The sequence below is a fragment of the Colletotrichum fioriniae genome, assembly GCF_027942845.1.
Source record: "Colletotrichum fioriniae strain IMI 355084 chromosome Unknown scaffold_15, whole genome shotgun sequence".
NCBI lineage: Eukaryota > Fungi > Ascomycota > Sordariomycetes > Glomerellales > Glomerellaceae > Colletotrichum > Colletotrichum fioriniae.
The window spans coordinates 212,961-229,788 of NW_027076851.1; the positions used below are offsets into that span (position 1 = coordinate 212,961).

A 16,828-nucleotide genomic window follows, 5' to 3' on the forward strand; every position below is an offset into this window, starting at 1 on the left:
CCCACCAAATTCGCATGCCGCCTTCCGCTGCCTATGGCCGATGCCTGTCATGGTATCCGCCAACCAAGAAGTCGCAGCGTACTTGATGACAGATAGAACCTTCTTGTTAGTTGGGAGATTGGGGATTGACAGATGGCATTCAGGTTCTTTCGCGATTCTCTTCAAGATCTGGAGCTCCTGTCCCATATAGAGATGGTGGTACGCAGAGCTGAGCAGGCATAGACATTCCGTCATCAAGGGATCGCTTCTCATGCCTTGTGTGCCTTCAGCATGAGGGTGACTACGCCATAGAGTTTCCCATGCGTGAAGGCTCCTCTCCATCCTTGCACAGTACTCATTATCAAGGATGGGGGCCATTTCAGGAGAGTACCGTTCTCTAGCACAAATATTCGCCACGAGAGCCCCGATCAACGTGAGAAGTCCGAATGAGCTTATGCTAACCGCGGGGAACTCGCCAGTGAAGACTCGTCTCGAGGTTTCGACAAGATTGACTGGCTTGTACGCCTGCCATTCCTTGTTGTGGGCCCATTCTTCGGCTGACGGTGCTCGCCAAAGGCTGTTGTTTGAGGGGACTATCATTTCCGCTGTGACCTGGGGCGCAGCGACGCATGTTGATTCAGGGTCGAGGAGCGATATTGCTGCGTTCAAAATGCAGGTCCAGCTTGCAAGCCTGCATTTGAAAAGGCAGGTATGTTAGATACGTTATTGCCTCAGTGTAGGACCAGATTTTGACTGACCTACTTAGCGTCTCTATGAAAATCCAGTCTTTCCAGTCCGAGTCCTGAGCTGACTGGACCCCGCGAACTTGAACTTCCACTGCGCGGAGTAACTTAAAAGTATCAGTATAAAGTGACCGAGGGAGTATTGCAAGCCAGTGAATCCAAGATGCTTAACTTACATCTGTCACGAGCGAAAATTGCCTTTGTGCCTGTCTCACATACCTCGAGTTGGCCGAGAATGCTCCAAATTGAATACATAATAAGGCGGTCTGTATTGGCCACAACTCTGAGATAGAGCTTTGCAAGAGATCTTGTTCGTACTGGAAGCAGAATCAGTACCTTAGATAGAGGGAAAAAAGACGCAAAGGTTTGTTGAAGCTACGCACCTGGGCTAGGAGATGACAGGAAGCTTCATAGGCCTTTGAGGCAGTATCATGCTCTGATACAATGCAGCCGCCGATGGCCAGCATACCCAAAAGTAAAGATGCTGCAAGGAAGTGTTATAACCAGTTAGCTAGGCCTCTATCCTGTCTGCTGGGTATGTTGCTTACCTGGAGTAGCTGGAAGAATGAACGTCGGTCGATGCACTATGGGCGTATGTATGTCAAAGTGTTCGAAATACGCATTGATCCAACGTGAAATCTGACTGCAACTAAGATGGACTGAGTCTGAATTCTTCGCTGTAGTGCTCTTTGCTTTGGCGAAAGCGTTGTTGACTGCAATGGCATCGTCGTCGGAGCACCTGAAAAGATGAGGCGTGTCATAGGAAGGTTGGTACTGAGGTAGGCTTTCGGGAGCGTCGAAGAATAATGAGACTGGAGCTACATGTCGACCTGGATCTAGGAGGATGCATGTGTCCCCAGAAGGGGGTGAGATGATGCTGTTGGTATTGAAGTCAAACAGCAAGTCTGTGACGCCCCTCAAGTCGAAATCTGCAGGGTTGATATCAGGTATGAAAGAGTCTCCGAGCATCAGAAAGTCGTGGATATTGACATGCTGTGCCCCTGAGTCAGGATTGTTCTCAGATGTCGTGGATTCGGTGATCTCTAGCGCCGTTGTTTGGTTGAGTTGACCTGTTCCGTTAGCTTGCTGAGCGGAGATGGTGGGATCCGAAGCAAGATGTGCCTTGCTTATCGTAGCACTCTGATCTGCGTTCGATTGAGGCGAGCTCAACTGGGATTCGGCGGTATCTTCATCTCCTGATTGGCGAACTACAACGGCATCATCACTAGATCCACCGGACTGAGGAACAGCCAGATTCATAGTATTGACCTCGTCCGTTTGACTTTGAGTGACACCAGAATTCTGCACATCATTAAGACCTTCTCTTTGTTGTTCAGCCTGATCAACTGGCTGACAGTTGACCTCCAACCTGAGAGTTCGATGTAAGTGTTCTTGACCAGGACTTCAAAGTTCAATCAACTTCCTGACTTACATCAAGATATCATCTACTGACTTTTGAGAATCATGCTCTGCAGCGGCCCGAATGCCGTTCTCTTCATGTTGCAATCTCGGTGAACCTTGAGGAGGTTTCCCTGGACATTTCTTTTGATGTCGACGCAGGACATCTGTCCTGCCGAAACTAGCACCGCATGGCGGACATTTGAATGGCTTTCGATTTTCATCTAGTCTCTTTCATTAGCTGAAAGACGCGATGGATGAGTTGACCAGTGAATCTTACGTGATGCAACGTGCCGTATCAGATGCTCAGTCCTGATAAATGTTTTCTGGCAGTATGTGCAAGTATGTGGACGTGGACGCTCTGGCTGTGCCTGGCCATCTTCGCTTGCTTCATAGTGTGTCAGAAGATTGCTCTTACGTCACCACCATGACAGGAGGACGGGTGCTCACAGCTTCTTACTGTCCGCCTAAAGGCCGACTTCTTCGTCTCTCGTGGAGACGCCTGGGTACTGTCTCGTTGTCGACTCATATCCGCTAAACCAGCTTCTGTGCCGTCTCTTCTGTCGTCGTCATCCCTTCTCCGAGATGCAAAAGTAAGTAGGGATAATACTGGCGAATCAGGAAAGATGGAAGGTGTCTTCGTCGCCTTCGGCAATTGAAGGAACGGACATGGAGTTTGCGGGGATCCGTGACGCTAGGACCCGGGGTACGCGGTGCTGATTCAGGCCTGACTCAACAGGTGTATCCGTAGATGGGGCGCTTTCTTGAGGACCGCTGTTCTTGCACTGCACGATGCATAAGAAAGCACTTGTCGCTAATGTCTTGGCTTTGCAGCACTGTGTTTGCGCGGTTTGGCCGGAAGTCAGTCACCGCTAATTCCTCTAGTCAACCTGAGTCAAGTCGAAATTTGAGACTGTTGACAAGGAGTTTGACAGTGATTCTTCTCCATCTTTACTCATTTTTAGTAGTCAATCTTGACGCGACTAATATTTGAATGGGATAATCAGAGCACGAGTTAGTATGATTCAAATAATTGATGCAATGCCTTGTTCGCGGCGACTATTTAGAAGTACGTGTAATTCCTGGTCCGCTCTGTCAACAACTACTAGCACTAAGCCTCTGCTTGACAATCTCCGACACCTCATCCCACTTCTCATCGACCAATTTTTCAGCATCATTCTTCCAAAGATAGAGATTCTGCTGCATGGTTGAGTTGATGTCGAATTCCTCCTTGAAAGCTTTGCTGTCCTCGTCGTGCAAGTTGTGCCATATTTCTCTCTGCTTGATCCCAGTCGCCTGTGCTTCAGCAACGTAGTCGTGTCGGATTTCGAAGTAGGTATGCAAGGCCAGGGGAATATTGCCCGCACATTTCGAGAGACATTTGGCTATGGTAGCTCCGTCTTCGATTGCCTGGCTAGCACCTTGAGTCGAAGTGGGTAGAAAAGGGTGTGCAGCATCGCCCATCAACGTAACCAACCCGGAGTCCGAGACCCATTTGTCGAGACAAGGGCGGTAGACGAGCTTCCAGTCAATGACCGAAGCCATCTTCTCCCACACTCTTTTGACAGCAGGATCCCACCCTTCTAGACATGCTAGTACATCCTCTTTACTAGCCTCTTTAGTCCAACTCTCCGCGACGTCGCCAACGTCTTTGTGAGTCAAGACCGCATTGATCTCTTTCCCACCCTGCAGAGTGCTAATGAACCCATGTGAGTCCTTGGCCAGGAACAATCGGATTGTATCGCCGTCGCTGAGGAATTTGCTGGTCAAAGGGTCATCGCGAAGGAGATCACCGCTCATGAATGATCGGTAGATGGCGTATCCGCTTACTTGAGGTTTATCTTCATAACCTAGCACAGTCGTGCGTCCTTTGCTTCTGACGCCGTCCGCGATGATGACTACATCAGACTCGATTTCTTCCCCTGACAATAGGGTTATGCTGGGTTTGCTGGGATCGTAGACTTCGACTCGCTCGCCAAGCCGGATTTTGACGCCCTGTTCGAGAGCGAAGTCCTTCATGATGAGGTGGAAGTCGCCTCTGTGACCTATGATTTGGCGGCATCCGTAGTTATCTACGGCTTTGCTAATCTGGTCGTCGATACCAAGGACTTTGTCGGAAGAATCGAAGTTGTAGATGCGTATCTCAGTACTCTGACTTGCAATTGGTTCCATCCTGGACCCGACCCCCCAACGGTAAAGAAGCCTTGCCGAATTTGAACCAAATCCGATACTATCACCAAGGCGTAGGAATTCTTTCAGTTGATCGACTATCAAGACATCATAGCCTTGACGACGGCACGCGATGCCGCATGCCAGACCTCCAAGGCCTGCGCCGACTATCGTGACTTTCAGGGGTTGAGACATGAAGAAGGATTTTGGGAAAATTTGATATTGATCAAAAGGTTTTCAAAGCAAAGAAGGGATGGAATCTAACATCAAGTCTAGTTTCAGAGTGGTCTTTCGATGTTGCTTTAAACCATCTTCAAACAAGCCATCCAAACTCGTTGACTTACATGCCTTGTGGGGTAGGCCGGCTACCCCACAAGGCATCGGATCGCCCCCTCCACATGCGCAAGAGGGCTTTGGGTACATGAACAGATGGTCTCGTCGGCCTGTTGAAGGTGCGTTCGATTTCCCTTGCTATCTCAAATATATCGATTCACCTGGTGTCGAAAGACCCATACCTTCACCATGTCCTTCCTCCAAACCCTCCTCCAGTCTTTGCGGGACAACATTGCCGTTCTTGAACATGAAGTCCAACAACATGACCTAGGAAAGCCCCAAGTATGGGACTCAGAAACTTCTGCAAAGCTCGACGACCCTGAACATCTAATCTCTTGGCAAGCATTTGAGGCCATTGAGAAGATCCGCGTAGACGTTCGCGCTCTCGATGCAGCAGTTACACCAAACCACATCAAGCTGCTTGAGATGGGCCTGCAGCCAGCACGGACGAGTGCACTTAATGTAGCAGTGTCCCTTGGTATTACAGATGCAATCAAAGATCTTGGAGGCAATGCGAAGCTTGCAGATTTAGCTAGCCGGCTGAATGTCAATGAGCAGAAACTAGGTAGATAAGCAGCCGGTCCTACGCCGCCTCTAAAGTCCAAAGTCCACTAACTATCATTCCAGGAAGGGTCTTGAAGACATTGGCTACTGAGTATATCTACCAAGAAAAGCAGCCAGGTGTTTTCAGCAATACCCGACATAGTAGGACTCTCGAAAAGGAAGGCAGTGCTGCTCAATTCTTGTCCCTCTTGTAAGCTCCAATCACTGTCCTGGGTGTCCATCGTCAGTGGTCTAACAAGCGAAGAGCGCACGAGGGCCTAAGGAGCTCTGCAGGTCTGCTGTCTCATATGACAGACACCAAGACCAAAGACTCTTATCTGGCCACAGATGCTCCATTCTGTTCTACAGTAGCACAGAATGGCGAAACATTCTTCGAACACATTGGTCATCCCGAGAACTCCGGGGTTGCACTTAAGGTGATCAAGGGTGTTGTACCATGGCTCAACGTAAGTGTGTCCCGGTATGCAAGCCATTACATCTGACTCTGACTTATCAATATGTCTGTTATAGAGAACAACGAGGCCAGCGCTCCTTAATGACTACCCCTGGCATGAGAGGCCCAAAGCTCGAGTTGTTGATGTCGGATGCGGCCCAGGTGACAGCGGATTTGACATAATTAGGCATAATCCGGAGCTTCATTGGACCTTTCAGGACCTTCAGCCCGCCATCGAGAGCTTGAAGACCGTGAGTTGCGCGTGACTTAGAATCGTTAGCCGATACTGACGTCCCAAGCAGAACCTGCCCGAGGATATTGCATCAAGAGCTGCCGAAGGGAAAGTCGAATGTGTTGTACAGGATTACTTCGAAGACAACGCAGCAGAGGGCGACGTATGGTACCTCAGAGGAGTTCTGTGAGTAGTTTCTGGAATCTGAATGAGCCGTTCTGCTATCGCATATTGACAGCTATTAGACGCGAGTATGATGACGAAGACGCTATCAAGATACTTACCAAAGTTGCGAACTCCATGAGAAAGACTCCGGACTCACGGATGGTGATCAACGAGATCTGGAACTCGAGTCCATTCATCGTCAGCAATCATGATGCGGCCCCGTCTACTCTGACACCTCGCAACCAGTCGAGGCTTCCGGATCTTGCCAACTTGATGACATGGAACACTTTGCTCTTTTTCGGCGGGAAGGAGAGATCAGTGCCAGAGCTCGAGTCCATCCTTGGGAAGGCAGGTCTGAGAATAAGCCGGTTCTTCCAGTTCCGCACAATCACTACCATGGTGGAGTGCTCGCTAGCCTAAGGGGTACTTATGGGTACACAACCTCATAGCTCAGATGAGATAGATTATTATTAAACGATGTTAGCCTACGACTGATGAATAAATTGGTCTATGTACAGCTTTTCCTTCTGTTTCTACGGGCCACATTCTGCTTAATTGCCGCACAAGATGTGGCCAAGATAAGCTTGATCAATTCACCTCCGTGTTCGTAAGTTTAGGTTGCAAGGTAATGTGTGAATGAGCTTGTAGCCAACGGCAATTTTGCCGATATCTTCTACCCAAATGAGCGTCCAGTGCTTGCAGTATTTCATCTATTCTCCTTCTTTCGATCCGAGGCTTCCATCGGGATTTTGAAACTTAGAAAAGAATCAGACGAAGTAGACGGTTTAGATCTGAGAATTGTGCTAGGTCTGCCTTCTCTGCTGATTCTACAGTTCCGGGCTGCATCATTGACAACTATCCCGCCGTCGACGCAGTAACTCTATTAGCTGATCCAAGGTTCAAGATGTAAGGTGACCTATTGGCTGCAAAATCAGGCCAAAGCACTGGACCTTCCCAAAACAAAAGCTCTGCCGAAAGTTCCTCATAACTTGTTCTATACTATCCTGGGTCAAGCTGATCTCAGCACAATTCATGCAAGACTAAACCTTGAGATCTTCAACCAGCGATTCTTGCGTGGGGTAATTAGTCTGGCCCTTCCAGATCCAGGGGCTTGATTCCATATTTGTGTTAAAGACACGCAGCCGCGATGCTTGTAGACAGGCTGAAGTTAGTCAATAGGGCTGATCTCAATCTTGGACTAAGATTCATTGTATAAACAGATTATCTTGTCATTATTGTTCCTCCTGTCCTTATAATTCTTTCTTCGGCCCTTAGAAAGATTCTCTCCTGCTATTAGTGACCAAAGCCGGCCGTGAAAGCAAATGACTCGGTCATCATTGATCAGCTAGGATAAACTAGGATCCCAATGCCCAGCTGTCCTGTCTCAATCCCGGCTCCCCTACCTCAGGGTAAAATGTCTCCTCGGGCCCGATTTCGATGCCGAAGCCCCTTCCCAACTTCCGAGTCCTTCGAATCCGTCTCCCCCACTGAGTGGAGAAATTCTGTGCCTAGAAAATATCGAGCGGGCTATGCCGACGGTCTCCTTCTCCAACCCCCTACCCCCGCGCGACCTTTGGCTCGATCAATATGTCTCGTGTTAACTACCCCACTGTAGCCATGTAATAGGCTTTCTGGTGCCGTTTGCTTGCTCCACGCCGAATCAACCGGGTCCATGCTACTGAGACACCAACGTCGGTCCGTCGGTATAGCATGCAACAGACCTATGATGGGGGTCTAGCAAGGGCAGATAAACCGCTCGCACTTTGTAAACTCCTTCGCGAATAAGCTTTTCACATGCATTTCGTTGCAATGAGGAACATGGTTACTGTCTTATGAGCGGAGTTTTCCCGCCACGTAGTGTCCCAGGAACTCTCTCACGTCGTCAAGCTGGTGGTCATTGCTGGGGCTGGGGTACTTTGCAATTGCTTTCTGTTCCAGTCCCTCCGAGCTGTTGAATGCAACATAGCCGGTGGGAGCGTTGGCTATTGCAGTATCTCAGGTAAAGTCTCTTATCCGTGATAACCGCTACCAAGGACTCAAGGAGGGGGCTTTAGCCAAGTCCTGCAAGGCGTAGACAAGTTGATTCTTCAGCTCTTGCGCAGGTTTAATGCGATCACTCAGTTTTATTCAATCTCGCTTATGTCTAGATCATACTTTTCCCGTAGATCGATGCCTTGGACTTACTTGTCTCAAATTGTAATCGCTTCAACGCAACTCTCGTTAATCCAACTCCGCAAGTCCGTACTAGGGAGACAAACTGTGAAATGCTTTTCAATCTCAATGCCAACAGTCATGCTTTGTGAACGTTTCGTCGTTAGATTTTTGTTACTCGTACTCAGTTTCTCGGCTTGAGAACAACTTTCCAGTGACCAGTTGCAAACTGCATGGTGATGTACTGGCGGAAGTCTATTTCTTGACCCGGAACTTCGAGCACATCAAATCTTTGTAGCAGGTTGGCGGCAACCATTCTCATCTCGGCCCACGCAAAGCTTCATCAATTCTATTAGCATGGTCGCTGCAAAGTAATGAGAAGATTTGCACCATGACTTACTTGATGCCAATGCACGAATGCTTGCCTCCAGAAAAGGGATAGTACGCGTCCATACTAGAGACATTGTTAGATCCCATAATACTATCGAAAGGGGACAATAAGACTTACTCAGGTGCGGGTGCCCCGTCTCTCTTGTCATCTGATAGCCACCTCTCGGGCCAGAACCGTTCTGCCTGGGGCCAGAAAGCCTCATTGCGGTGAAGATCGCGGTACGAAGCCGAAACTACGGTGTGAGGCGGCAGATCATAGCCACAGAGGTTGATCCACTGGTTGCCGGTGCGGCGGCCCATCTCGGATGCAATGGGGTGCAAGCGAAGATTCTCCTTGATGCAGGCCTCGAGATACTCGTATTCCTCCTCGTTGCGGACTGATTTGCTAGTCACAATTTCGTCGCCGAAGCCCTTGGACGGAAGGGAGGCCAAAAGCTTGGCGCGGACTTCGGGGTTATGGGCGAGCTCGAGGAAGAGGCAGCCGATGGTACCAGATGTTGTCTCGGAACCGGCGAGGAGGATCTCTGCCATCTGGTCGACAATATCGCGGGCAGACATGCTGGTGCCAGTGTCAGGCTTTTTACCCTCTTCGATGAGGTGCTGGAGCAGGTCTCGGCGCTCGACGTCCGAGGTGCGCTTACGTCGTTGCACTACGGCATCGATTGCAGTGATCATCTCGGCAGGCCAGTCGAATTGCAAGTCGATTCCCAGGGCGCGGAAGAATTTCTTGACGTATACAGTCTTTGCACAAGTTAGTATCTGGGGCAGCAGGACATTCCGTCTGCAATGGAGGATGAACTTGCTTGATGTCGCTTGCTAAGGCCATCGAAAATGGACCGAGGGATTGACTTCCAAATTTTCTCATCGACTCCATCTTCGATCAAGCTATCGGGATTGGTCTGTCCAAACCCCTTGCCGAATGAACACTCTCCCATGCTGCAACTCAAGTAAGAAGCCGCGCAAGAGAACCAGAGACATTTGTGGAATTATTGGCTTACATGTCAAGGGCCACGTTGTGAAGATCGTCCATCAAATCAACCTCGATACCCTTCTTTGCATGGTATACCGGATCCTCGTTGATCTGCGTCTGGTACTTGTTGAGGACGTCGCGAACAGTGCTCTTAAAGAATATCTCAAGGTTGTCAATATAGTTGACCGTGAACGCCGGAGACAAGAAACGCTTGAGGCGCCTGTGCGGCTCTTGGCGACTGTTTCCAAAGACGTTGGGTTAGGCTCACGTTGCAGTTGCAAATTGCGGGCAGAAGAAAAATAGGGCAAGACTTACATCTCGCCAAAGAGCCCGGGACTGAACTTGTCTCTGGAGATTTCGGCATACATGGCAACTTTGGGAAGGTCCGTCTTGACCAAGATCTGCTTCATGGCCTCCTTATCGGAGATCCAGACCTGTCGAGGACCGAGTCGGACAATTGACCCATATTTATTATGGCTTCTCTCTACCAACTTCCAGATATTGCCTGTCGAAAAGAGATAACGTAGATGCAATGTTGTGAGAGGAGCATACCATGGCCCAGGCAGTTTCCTCAGAGGAGACTTGAGAGCCTTGATCTTCTGTTTGAGTTGAATACCGGCGAGGAGAACTACTAGGAAGTAGACGACGAGTATGTAAGCCGACGCCATTGTGTGGCCGTTGTTGATCGTCTTGATCAGGGCAAGATGCCAGCGATACGTGGTCAATAATCAAATGATTGATGGATGATGAGATGGCAGGTCGGAGACAGCAAGAGAACAGTAGGAAATCAGGGCTTTTTACAGGAAGCGGACGATCATCTTCTATGACATGAGACCCGGAGCCATCTCCTCGGGATGATATAAGACGAACACACACAAGTTTGCAGGAGCTATTTCGTGATCTAGACCCCCCACTCGTCCTGGTGCTTCCTATTGAGAAGTTGCGCAAGCCAACCCAGACCGGAGGCTACGGTACGTGGCTGGACATGCAGAATGGTCAGAAGCTCCTTTGAATCACACGACTCAGTTCAAATGTACATGTAGCCATCGCCAGCCTGCGAAGGTGTCGTGAATATGCTGCGCGCACTGTTTCAAGCTGTGTAAACTCTGTTATATTAGCTCGGACGATGGGAGCCCAGGAAGCTGGGCTTGCTGCACTTTTCCTCCTGTCTGGGAACAAGCAAGTTCACCAGCGTGGCACCCAAGAGACGACGCAAGTGCGAATCGGATGGCCCAGAATGATATGCACCCATTGACTGGGCTACTCCTTGGCTGGAAACCGCGTGTCATGCGAGCTAAGCGGGAACATGGAAATAGGTTGCACTCGATCCCCAAATCTGATGTGCTTGGTGTAAACTCTGTTCGAGTGTAATTCCACACTACTCCTTTTCAGCTATCTTGCGATAATACTACTTTTCCTATTTAGGAAACTATTTGGCAAGGTCGCCTATTTCCAAAGGTACTTATCAACTTTAACGCGTTTGTCATCACGAGAACCTTAAATATGAATACCTCACATTTTGGTGAACGACAAGACTGTGCCTTGTTCACAGTGGAGATGCAGAGTTTCAAAGAATTCTGAGCCTTGGCCCTGCCATTTGGTCTAGAACTTTTGATCTATTTCCCTTTGCCTCTAAACTCCGTACGTGCTTCCGCTCTATCAAGCTTTGACTCTGCGGCCTTTGAGTCTAAAAATGTCTATATCCTCTATGTCTCTTTATGTCCGTCTAAAGAAAACCGTGTTGTATTTTGTACAGCAACCACCCTCTATTTGGCCCATCTCATGGCGCCGGGGCAGTTGGGGTCGTTCTCGACGTACTTGAGCGTGCCGAAAACGGACCAGAGCTGGCCCAGGAAGCTGCGGCCATCGTGGTTGTACAGGTCACCAAGGACAGGCTTGATGGCCTCAGTAGCCTCGTCAGCCTTGTAGAAAGGAATGCGACTAGGATCTGTCAGCGCTCGGCTCGGGAGATTTTTCATGATGAAAGGCAAAGCTTACGGGAACAAGTGGTGAACAACGTGCTTCTCAATGATGCCGTGGAAGAGGTGCTTGCCGATGAAGCCGAACTCACGGTCGACGGTGGCAATGGCACCCTTGACGAAAGTCCAGCCCTCCTCGGTGTAGTGGTGGACCTCAGGGTGGTTGTGGTGGAGGTAAGTGATGGCAACTGAGAGGGTCAATTAGCACTATGATAAACTCATTTGCTTGTAAAACTCAAAGGTCAAGCTTCATGGATCACAGGTGAGAGGGGGGGGAAGGGGTTGCGTACCGAGCCAGTGGTGGACCCAGAAGTAGGGGACCGCGTAGAGGAGAGCGACAGTGGAGACGTCGAGGATGGTGGAAGCATAGTACAGGGCGGAGAAGGTGATGGCCAGGCCAATATCAGAGATGGCAATGAAGATGGCCTCATTAGGACGGAAGACGGCACTGGTGGGGCCGAAGTGGCTGACGCCCAACCAACGTCCGAGACCGTTAACCTCACGCTGCAAGCTACCCTTGCCGGCGGTGGCATTGAAGAAGAGGTACGCCTGCCATCCGAAGAGCTGGTGGGTGAGCAGGTTGATGGCCTGGGCAATGGGGGTGTCCTCGAAGAGCTCGTGAAGGTCGATGCTACCGAACAAGGGCTTCTTGGAGGGCTTGGGAGCAGTGGCAGGAACGAAGGCCATGTCCTTCTTCATGTGACCGGTGAAGCGGTGGTGGCGGTGGTGAGAGAACTTCCATGAGAAGTAGGGGACGAGAAGGAAGGAGTGAAGGGCCCATCCGGTGATGTTGTTCACCTTGTCGCTCTTGGAGAAGGCGCCGTGGCCGCACTCATGGCCGAGAATCCAGACACCGGTGCAGATGAGACCCTGGACGAAGCCGTAGACCATCCAGGCGGTGGCGCGCAGGATGGGGTCCTGGATGCCGGGGATGTAGGTGAGAGCAGCCCAGACGAGGCCAGCGACCATGGTGAGGTCGCGGACGACATAGTAGTAGGAAGTCACGAGCGAAGGCTCGAAGCAGTGAGCCGGGATGGCATCTCTGATGGTCTGGATATCAGGGAAGACAGGCTCGTTGGTCTTCTATGAGGAGGGTCAGTGATCAATGATCGGTCATCGAGATCGATGGCGGCGCATCGGAAGATGTTTGCCGACTAACCTTCTGGGGCTTCTCGACTACCACGGTAGACGAGGTACGTTGGGTCGCCATTGTGTGTGATAAGGTGCAAACCAGGTTTGTTTGGGATCACCTCACTATTGCTCAATGGATATAATATGAGATGAACGAAAGGGAAAGAAGGATACGCTCTGAGGACCGCACCGTATTATGGATGAGTAAAGGAAGGAACCAGAGGGAAGCTGAAGCTAAGAGGTCTGGGGAAAAGGGTGAAATTTTCTCAGGTGCCCGAGGTTAGGGAAAAGGCAAAAAGGTTTCCAGTCAGACTTCACAAGGGACGGATAGCAGACCGCCAACGAGAGAGACGTGTCTCCTTGACCCTTTTTTTAGGAGCGGCAGCATTAAAGGTGGGCCGTTACCCACGGTGAGAGACGATCCATGGAATAGGGGTCCAAACAGTCTGGACTACTTTTTTCTTTCTCGGTTTCCCCCCCTTCCCTTGCCAAGTTGTCTTTGCCTTGCCTTGCCCACATGCATTGGGGGGGTTAGGCTCGGCGGCAGAAAATTTCATCTTACTGCTGCCAAAAGTCGAGTGTTTGGAATTGCTCGAGACCGCCTCGAGACGTGACTCGCCGCTGGGTCTAACCTTGTGGCTTGCCCCAAAGCATCGCAGAGCCTCGGGCTGGGCGTATTCCGCAGCATATTCCATGACTCGATGATGACAGCCACACGTTGTGCACAAAGCAAAAAACCAGTACCGTAGGTGTTGAAGAATGTCTCGGTGTCTCCCTTCGCAAACGTGGCCTCGCGGCCTAAGTGCCAGTTCTAGGAGACCTTCCTCGGTACCATAAGGTGAAACAATCAAAGAGGCAGCCAGCAGTCCCGGGCGGTGAACGCGTATCTGGGGACTCGGGAGGTAGGTGTTGAGAAACGCGGATCTAATCTGCTGCAAGATCCTAGCACGTTCAAGAAGAGGCTTCGTCGCTTAAACGGAACTAAACGCAATCCGGCCTAGTCATGGAAGATTTCCAAGGGTCCTATTCCACGTGCGGATAACAGAAGTCTTGGAAAAGGCCCACACAAAGGTCCTCAACCCCAACACTTTTGCACCCCTTGCTCTCTGCTTTGGAGTGGGAAATGACATCCACTGTGTGTGTTTGAGCTTGAATCTCGTTTAACGTGGAGTACCAAGGCAGAGAAAGACGGTGGTAGCTCCAAACAGGACCCTGGGAACTCCATTTGTTGACAGAGTGGCATTTCGACAAACTCCATTGGCTAAACGGTAGTGTCTTTGGCTTCAGGAACCCTCTCCATCTTCTCCAATCCCTCTCCCCTCATTGCCCAGATTCAGAGGCCGCCCCCAAGCTGTTCAAAACATGGGACCGTGCGGTAACGTCGCGTCCCACTCGGGGCTTTACGGAAAGAGGGGGGGAGGATTGCGGGAGAAAGGGACGCACAAGTCATTCATTTCCCTTTGATCTTTGACATGTGCCAATGCGCCCCCTTTCGAGCTTCCCGAACGAGTTCGACCGGTTCCGTGGCTGAACCATCTCTGACCTCTCTCGCATTGCCAGCCACCATCTGCTATCTTTGTCAATCTGACGAGGCCGGGCCTGAGCGCAAGGTTAGGGTTAGCGGGAGCCTCGGCGCACGTCCTGTCCAGATTGCGAGACTTCGCACCGTTGGACGGAAGCAGTCAAAAGCTTAATTGGCTTCGTTGTGGATTCTAGAAATGAGCAGAGGTTACGAGAATCGGGATCCGGGGCAACCCTTTCCCTTCAGCTGTCTTGTCATTGGTGCAAGTACCTATTGACAATTGTCAGTCTGGCAACTCTGGCCTCGTTCAAAGCCGTCGCAACTCCCTCCCTGCAAGTCAAAACTTTATTCGTTGTACGCATACAATGCAGGACTCTTGTGAGTTGCGTAAGAGTGAGTTCTGACGGCGAGGATCTAGGAAGTAAGCTACCTCGACGGTTTATGTGTGCCGTTATCCGCTTGCCAGTGAAATTCGTGTCTACTGCGTACGTTGCAGTTATGAGGGGGCATTTGATCATTGTCGTGGCATGACCTAAGACCATACTTCATCTTTGAGTACTTATTCGAAGCCCGAGTTGAAGTCGAACCCGCGACATACCAGATTCTAGATGCACTGACTACATCGACAACATGACGGTCTCCAAGGACAACAGGAATAAGTCCAGGAGTCTCACAGACTTCATCAGATTTGTAAGACTGAATTCTCCTTATTACGCCCAGTCCTGGAAGTTGTGTAAGACTCTTGAAGATACGTCAGTGTCTTTGAGGGAGTTGCCCGTCGTAGACCATGAGTCTTTCTGGGCATCAAACACATGTCGGAACAGTAAGGTTGTGACATCAAAACAAAAAGATGGCATTGTTTTCAAAACTGGAGGCAAGTTGATCCCACTTCTCATCTCAGCTCTCATACGCTGCTATTCAGGCCTCGTGAAGGTATGACCAAGTTGGATTACACGCATACTGACATTGCTCCATCTAGGAACAACCACACACCCCAAAGTGTCGTTCTACAACCAGAAGGAACTTCATGGCCTCTCGACACAACTAGCAGAGAGCTTGGGACGCTGCGGAGTCGGCGAGGGAGACATGGTCGCCAATCTATTCTACGCCGGCGACCTCTACGGGAGCTTCTTGTTGCACATCCTCTCTGTCTATCATCTTCCGAGCGGTGCAATCCAGCTTCCTGTAGCTGGACATGTTTCCTTGGAATCTATGGAAAGACAGATCGTCGAGTTCGAGGCAACCGTCGTTCTCGCCACGGTGACTACCATGTCACAGCTCTCAGAACGCATCCTCAGCAGTGGTAAGACCCACCCATACGTCCGCCTGCTGCTTTTCTCAGGGGAAGCATTCTACGATGATCAGGCTGGGCTGCTCAAAGCTGCCTTCCCGAATGCAACTATCAGATCCGTCGTCTACGGATCTATGGACTGCGGAATCATCGGCTTACCACCGAAGCAAGAGCACTACACAAACGACCCCAGGCTTCACCAAGTCAACGACCCAAACATTATCGTGGAGATCATCAATGAAGACGGCGAGGTCACAACCACCCCAGGAGAGGCGGGCAGCCTGACCGTGACGAACCTGGAGCGCCTGCTCATGCCCATTGTTCGCTACCCGTCTGGAGATCGAGCCGCGTGGGTTGACCCAGCTCTAGGCCTTTTCCGTGTCCTCGACAGGGACCGCACGGCCATCCGCCTCGGCCCCGTTTCCGTCGACTTCGTAGACCTCCGACGGATAGTGTCCACGGTCCTTGGAGACCGGCCAGTCGGGCGCTTGCAGGCCATTGTCACACGAGAAGACAGAAAAGACCTCTTGACTTTGAACATCGCATGTACACCGGCTACAGATGAGGAGAGTTTACAGCTGCAGGCGGAGCTGAGAGAGGAGCTGGGTGTGGTGCGTCCTATGTTTCGGGAACACGTCGAGAAGGACCTTATCAACCCGTTGAGAGTTAAGTTTATCACCATGCAGGAACTCGCTGTCAACCCAAGAAGTGGAAAGATTGTCGAAGTACAGGATCTTCGGTCGACCACTGTTTAGCGTATGTTTAGTAAATTGAGTGTAGTACAATCGTACGACTTGTGAAGTCGTGTAGCGTCCTTGCCATTGTTGCATCAGAGCCCGAAAGAAGTTGTAGGCTCCCCCTTGCCACGTGAGGGGATTTGAAAGACCACGAATTAAACGAGTCGCTCGTTCTCCACAACCGAACAGCTGGGATTGTCAATGAAACAAGCTTTCGTTCTCGCTACGATGCACTGGTCGTAAATCACGTTAGGCAAGCTCTCTTGATTGGGGCTGATAGATGCCTGGTACGCCTGGTACGGAGCCGGATCCAGGTTCTCGGACTTTTGTAAGGACCCCGTGGGTTGTCTCTCGGAGGCCAAGACCGATGCCCCTTGTTGTCTCCCCCGGACGAACTGACCAACACCTCTTGAGCTAAAGCGTAGACCAGGCGGAACCGGCCAGATTGAGCAATCGCCGTTGGTCTCTGCTCTCGTGACTCGCGCCAACTTGATCGCATCGCATTGAACTAGTCACGTTTGATACAAACTTCACTTGAAAGTGCTTCCCTGCAAACGCAAAGTTTATAGCGTAACAATGCTTTGGTTGCAACTTCCTCTTCCCCGCGCGATGTATATCGCCTGCTATTTCATCAAAAACCA

The 16,828-nt window shown here is 50.5% G+C and overlaps 5 protein-coding genes across 5 annotated transcripts; 2 read left to right on the forward strand and 3 right to left on the reverse strand.

Moving 5' to 3' along the window:
• Window positions 1-3,215: 3,215 nt before the first annotated feature.
• Window positions 3,216-4,484, reverse strand: N0V96_010601 (uncharacterized protein; the record flags this gene model as incomplete). Its single annotated transcript, XM_053189353.2, has 1 exon — window positions 3,216-4,484. One exon carries the CDS (start codon window positions 4,482-4,484, stop codon window positions 3,216-3,218), a length of 1,269 nt encoding a protein of 422 aa, XP_053053341.2.
• Window positions 4,485-4,811: 327 nt separating this feature from the next.
• On the forward strand, window positions 4,812-6,436 carry N0V96_010602 (uncharacterized protein; the record flags this gene model as incomplete). The annotated part of the gene is made up of 5 exons (XM_053189352.1): window positions 4,812-5,187; window positions 5,250-5,376; window positions 5,807-5,870; window positions 5,922-6,037; window positions 6,097-6,436. 5 exons carry the CDS (start codon window positions 4,812-4,814, stop codon window positions 6,434-6,436), a joined length of 1,023 nt encoding a protein of 340 aa, XP_053053340.1.
• Window positions 6,437-8,351: 1,915 nt separating this feature from the next.
• Window positions 8,352-10,195, reverse strand: N0V96_010603 (uncharacterized protein; the record flags this gene model as incomplete). Its single annotated transcript, XM_065759004.1, has 6 exons — window positions 8,352-8,505; window positions 8,568-8,621; window positions 8,676-9,298; window positions 9,361-9,493; window positions 9,556-9,765; window positions 9,843-10,195. The coding sequence occupies 6 exons, from the start codon at window positions 10,193-10,195 to the stop codon at window positions 8,352-8,354; spliced, it is 1,527 nt and encodes a 508-aa protein (XP_065612314.1).
• Window positions 10,196-11,293: 1,098 nt separating this feature from the next.
• N0V96_010604 (uncharacterized protein) lies at window positions 11,294-12,716 on the reverse strand (the record flags this gene model as incomplete). Its single annotated transcript, XM_053189350.1, has 4 exons — window positions 11,294-11,468; window positions 11,526-11,694; window positions 11,797-12,589; window positions 12,666-12,716. 4 exons carry the CDS (start codon window positions 12,714-12,716, stop codon window positions 11,294-11,296), a joined length of 1,188 nt encoding a protein of 395 aa, XP_053053338.1.
• A 2,255-nt stretch (window positions 12,717-14,971) lies between these two features.
• Window positions 14,972-16,205, forward strand: N0V96_010605 (uncharacterized protein; the record flags this gene model as incomplete). The annotated part of the gene is made up of 3 exons (XM_065759005.1): window positions 14,972-14,982; window positions 15,082-15,092; window positions 15,139-16,205. 3 exons carry the CDS (start codon window positions 14,972-14,974, stop codon window positions 16,203-16,205), a joined length of 1,089 nt encoding a protein of 362 aa, XP_065612315.1.
• Window positions 16,206-16,828: the final 623 nt, after the last annotated feature.